General features: G+C 44.4%; 1 protein-coding gene across 1 annotated transcript; it reads right to left on the reverse strand.

Annotated features, from left to right (window-relative positions):
• Positions 1 to 244: 244 nt before the first annotated feature.
• On the reverse strand, positions 245 to 2,778 carry LOC140902901 (immunoglobulin kappa light chain). The gene is made up of 3 exons (XM_073323492.2): positions 2,775 to 2,778; positions 2,288 to 2,623; positions 245 to 579 (listed from the first exon to the last, which is right to left on the reverse strand). The coding sequence occupies exons 1-3, from the start codon at positions 2,776 to 2,778 to the stop codon at positions 245 to 247; spliced, it is 675 nt and encodes a 224-aa protein (XP_073179593.2).
• Positions 2,779 to 5,203: the final 2,425 nt, after the last annotated feature.

The raw sequence follows: 5,203 nt of genomic DNA on the forward strand, positions 1-5,203 counted from the left end.
AAGAGCTCTGAGTAGCTCAGACTTGTCTCTTTCACCAACAGAGTTGGTCCAATAAAAGATATTACCTCACCCACCTTGTCTCTCCCACAATTCAAGCCCTCTAGGTAGTTTTTATACCTGTCCCCACTCCCCCTATTTTAGTTATTTAGCTCAGCAGTAACCCTTTAAATCTGTATATTTGTCCTGACTTGAGGTGAAATTTTCACCAGACACCATATATAAATGTCTTGGGAGAGAGAACAGGTTAGATAGGATACGATACTCGACCTGTTTCCTTGGAGACTGTAGCATTGATGCTTCTCCCTGTGCTGCTCTCCTTGGCTGTACAAATGCAGTTCGTCTTCTGGTTCCACGTCGCAGAAGGGATTGTCATTAGGCTCCAAACACTAAAGACCCCGTTCCCGTCTATGGCTCCAGTATCCATCTGACCTTCAGACACTTGCTCACCAGTGTCCCAAAGAACAGCACTCCAGAGAGGAGTGAAATCAGAGAGCAGGCAGAGCAGAGGAATGACGGGGGGAAGCTCAGCATCATCTGGGTTGGAGGGAACCAGGATGGAAAGGCTCGGCTCAGAGGCATCTAAAAGAGAGTTGAGTCACCCAAACTAGAGATTGGAAAGACCTGTTACCGGTATCTCAGCTAGTCCCTACCCAGCTCCTACCCCTGCCAGTGGAGAATAGTTTAAGTATCTAGTGCATTGTCTAGTCTAGTCTTACATGTCTTAAATGGTGGGACTTCCCTTGCATGAAGGGGATTTCTCTTATTAATTTCATCCCATTACACTCCTTCGTCCCACTCCAATCAGTTCCCCTAGGTTCTTGATGGTCTCAATATTCTGAATACCTGCAGAGGGTAGACACTTCTTTACTACACTGTATTCTTATGTTCAACTCCTGCTGAGCTTCTGGAGGAAAAACGCTTCCCTGTGAAACCACACGGTGGGAATCCTTTCATGAAGCTCAGTGAATGTCTGGTAAAGAGCTGGATTAATAAAGTTTTTTAAGGCCAGCAGGAAGAGGCATTAGGGCCCAGGCTCAGGTGGTTTCCACGAGGTACAATCCGTGAGCGTGACTATCAGAAGGTAGGACAGTAATAACAGCTGGCGCTGATGCACTTCTCATCAGTAGTTAGATATCAAAGCACTCTGCGAGGCGAGTAAGAGTCATGACCCCATTTTAGTAGCAGAGTGATGGGTGGGCAATGATTCAGGATTACCGTCCAGGTTTCCTAATTCACAGTCTCATACAGTATCCACTACCTAGATCATTCTGCCTCTCAGCATAAATACTGATGACTTAAAACTGAAACGGGGCGGAGGGTGGTCAGATAATCACAACTGCAAGATTCTGTCTCAGAACCAGGGCCGTAACCAGGATGGGGCAAGCGGGGCAGCTGCTCAGGGCACAAAGCTACAAGGGTGGAAAAATGGGGTGGAAAGAAAAGATCAGATCCCTCCTGGCCCTTCAGCTCCCTCCCCACGAGGGCCCCAAAGCTCTGCCAAGCCCTTCAGGGGCCTTCAAGGTCTCTCCATACCTGCCTCCCAGGCTCCCCTTCAACCACAGCTCTTGGCTACCCCAACTCCCCCCACAGTCCCTCAGTCACTGTCCCCACCTGCTCCCCTGCACCTGCCCCGAGCCACCCTTCTCCTTGTTCCTGTATCTCCCCTGTAGGCTCCTGTCTCCCAGCTCTCAGACCCCCTGGTGTCCCCACTGCTGGAGCTGCCCAAGCAGGGAATGCAGTCAGCTGTCCCCGGCCTCTGCAGCGGGTGCAGCACCCCCAGCCTGATCTGGAAGCTGGAGGATCCCCAGCACAGCGAGCCCCTCAGCCTGGCACTGGATGGTGCAGGATGCCAGCAGCAGCAGGGGGCTTATAGGCGTGGCTCATGGTCTGGGCTCACGGCAGAGGCTGGTGCTCAGGGATCTGGGCTTGGAAGCTCAGCTCAGTTCTGAGTCACCGCAGCACCCAACAGCCATTTTTATCCCTGCGGGAGCCTGGCTGGAAAATTCTCCGGCGCAGTAGGAGGCAGAAGGGCTGGGAGAAACATGACTCAGTTGGACTCCACCTGCCCTGACCCCGCTTGGCTGTGGCTTGCCTTGCAAAGGGCTGGGGCAGCTCTCAGGGATCGGCTCTGGAGCCAATGGCTGGGCCATCCCCGCAGCAACCCCAGCCAGCCCAGCCACCAAGGCAAGACAAAAGCCAGTAGGGCTTGCCCCAGGCGCTAAAATGCCTAGTTACAGCTCTGCTCAGAACCCCGCAGACCCCTGGAATTGTCCCACTGGAAACTCACCTGTGACAATTAGCCTGGTCCCATTCCCAAAGTTCGGATGTACGTATACAGCAACGCCACAGTAATACACCCCAGAGTCATTTCTTTGTACGTTACTTATAATCAGAGTAAACGTTTTTGCTGGAATGTTCACTATACTCGAGTATTTTTCATGTGGAGCTGAAGCAGACTCATAACTCTGGTAAATCCTGTGCAAACTTCCATTCTGAAGCTCTTTGTACCAGTATATATACTGACTTGTTGAAAGCTTACAGTCTATCCGTGCAGTTTCTCCAGAGGCCAGAAAGATCTGTGCTGGGCTCTGCTGGATCAATATCCCTTTCCGTGAAGTAGTCACTATAAAAAGGAACACAAAAACCTGAATCCAATAATCACTTGTAAGAGACTAACCCGTTGCAATATATTCAATATAACACATCATCTGCTCCAAGCAAAATGACCACTGTTTTAAAAATGGGGGGTGGGATAACTTTATTTTTGTACTTACGCATTTTCTTCGGATTCAAATACACTGTAGGAAAATTGATGTATTTTAGACTAAACAGACGTTGCTGACATTTTTTTTTCTAATATAGTATTTTTGCCATATTGTCAAGTGTAGCATAGCTGTAACACAAACAATAATCACTCTGCACCCATGGATGCTAATCAATCCCTTTGCACATCTACATCACCTCTCATGCAAAGACATTGAAGCACTTATCAAAATTAATTAAACCTCCCAATCATACTACTGAATAATATTTAGGGTGACCTGACATCCCGATATTATTGGGACCGTTCCAATATGAGGGGCTTTGTCTCATATACACAACTATACCCCCACAAAAAAAAGTGTCCCGATTTTTCACACTTGCTATCTGGTCACCCTAATAATATTTGGCACTTAGAACCTGTCACATGATAATCAAACTGCTTTGCAGCTATTAATGAGTTAAGCCTCACAGTGTTCCTGTGAGATGATGAAATATTATCCCTGCGTAGAGATGGAGAAACTGTATCACAGGTATGTGGAGAGATTTGGACAGGATCCCACAAATCAGTGACATGATTTTGATATTCTCTATGTATATATAAAGCCTGCTGCAGTTTCCACGATATGCATCCGATGAAGTGAGCTGTAGCTCACGAAAGCTTATGCTCTAATAAATTGGTTAGTCTCTAAGGTGCCACAAGTACTCCTTTTCTTTTTGCGAATACAAACTAACACGGCTGTTACTTTGAAACCCATGATTTTGAATAGAACCCAGGTGTTCTGACTCCTGGGTCCTCTGCTCTATCCACTAGACTGCAGTCTCCGATTCATATTAACCTTGAGTCAGAGTTAAAAACAATAAAATGAATGTTATTTGACCAAAATTGTACATGAAAGGGAGTGCTTTATTATCTTAGACCTTCAGGCTTAAAATCATCTCTTTGATTACCTATAAAAAAACACTAATGCCCCTGTGGAAGCCTATATAAAATACATGAGCATAAAAGAGAACTGGATTTTGAACAACAATCCATTACAGTATCCAAAATGTTAAACTATATTCAAGGTGTTGTGGGGAGCACAACGTAATATTTCATTACCTCTCTTAGTATTTTAGTTGGTGAACTAAAACCTATGACTGTTTAGCTCTCCCCATCACCTCCTCTTGGTGTTACCCGCATTTCAGAAGATCTTTGCACATGAAAGTAATTTTTTGTAGCAAGGTAGAAAACAAACATGAAATATCAGGCTAAAATACTTACTCCGCAGACAGAATAGAATCACCCAAGCTGTCTGGTAGGACATTTTCTGGCTTTCTTCAGTCATGCAAATTTGATGCTCTGAGAATGGTAGATGCCTGTTAGTTAATGGATCTCTTGATGAAAGACTTTATCACGTGGAGAGGAAGATGTCATATTTCCTCTTAAAGTTCTGTGGGGGCAACATGTGTGACAAAGGAGAGGGCCAGGAGATATGAATAACTGCATTCAAAATCTTATTCTGACAGCCAGCAGGGCAAACCTGGGGAATAATATTCAGCTGCCCCTAAAATTAATTATGCAATAAATTCCGGGTGTGACTGTGTGACAGCAGAGTATGTATTTTAAAAGGAATCTTTCTTCTCATATCTGGATGGATGGGACAAGCCCTTCTTTGGACTGAAACTTATGTGGATTATTTTCTGTGCTTCAGGGTTTCAGACATTCATACGTATTTGGGGGATGTTCGCCCCAATAGAAAGAGAATAAGGGAAATCATTGAAGCGGTTGTCGTGCACTATGGAAGTGTGGGAAATGGACAAAAATACATTAGCTTGTTTGTTTAGTTATTATTGCAGATGAAATAAACGTTTTGGGAAGAGATCCTGTGGGAAAGGAAGTGTACCAATATATAGATGAAAAGTGGAGTTGGTTTTGTCAAATATATGAAGATGGGTTGAAAAAAGAAAAACACAGGAAGAGTAAGGATGGCATATTGTAGACCAAAATTGGGAATTAGTACATCTAAAAGAGTATCTCATTATGTAGCTGTCATGACAGCCAAACTAGTAGCAACAATGTTAGTGTTAAACTGAATCTGAGATATACGCCCAGCAGCAGCGGTCATTTTCTAAAATTCAATCTCTGGAATTAACGGTGATAAAAAAAAGGTGTCTCAGTAGGTAGACGTAATTTAATCAGTGAAATTATATTTCCAATAACAGAATTAGTGCAGATGGGGATACATGTAGCATTAGTTTGGATCCCAGTGCATCTTGGGATAACGGGGAACAAAATGGCGGCCAAAGCAGTGCAAAATGCTGTAAGAAATGGAAGGATTGACATAGTAGCAATATTCTTGAGTAAAGAGAAATTCAAAAGCCAATACAGACAAATTTAAAAGAGGAATGGCAAAAAAACTGGATTCATGAAAAAAGAGGAAGATGATTTTTTTTGACTTGT

Source organism: Lepidochelys kempii, chromosome 24 (genome assembly GCF_965140285.1).
Source record: "Lepidochelys kempii isolate rLepKem1 chromosome 24, rLepKem1.hap1, whole genome shotgun sequence".
Taxonomy (NCBI): domain Eukaryota; kingdom Metazoa; phylum Chordata; order Testudines; family Cheloniidae; genus Lepidochelys; species Lepidochelys kempii.

What these genes read in the sequence shown, in the direction of transcription:
- LOC140902901 (XM_073323492.2), bottom strand. An exon ending in GACCAGGCTAATTGTCACAG is followed by an intron (nt 580 to 2,287) that starts GTGAGTTTCCAG and finishes ACTCTCTTTTAG; the next exon opens with ATGCCTCTGAGCCGAGCCTT.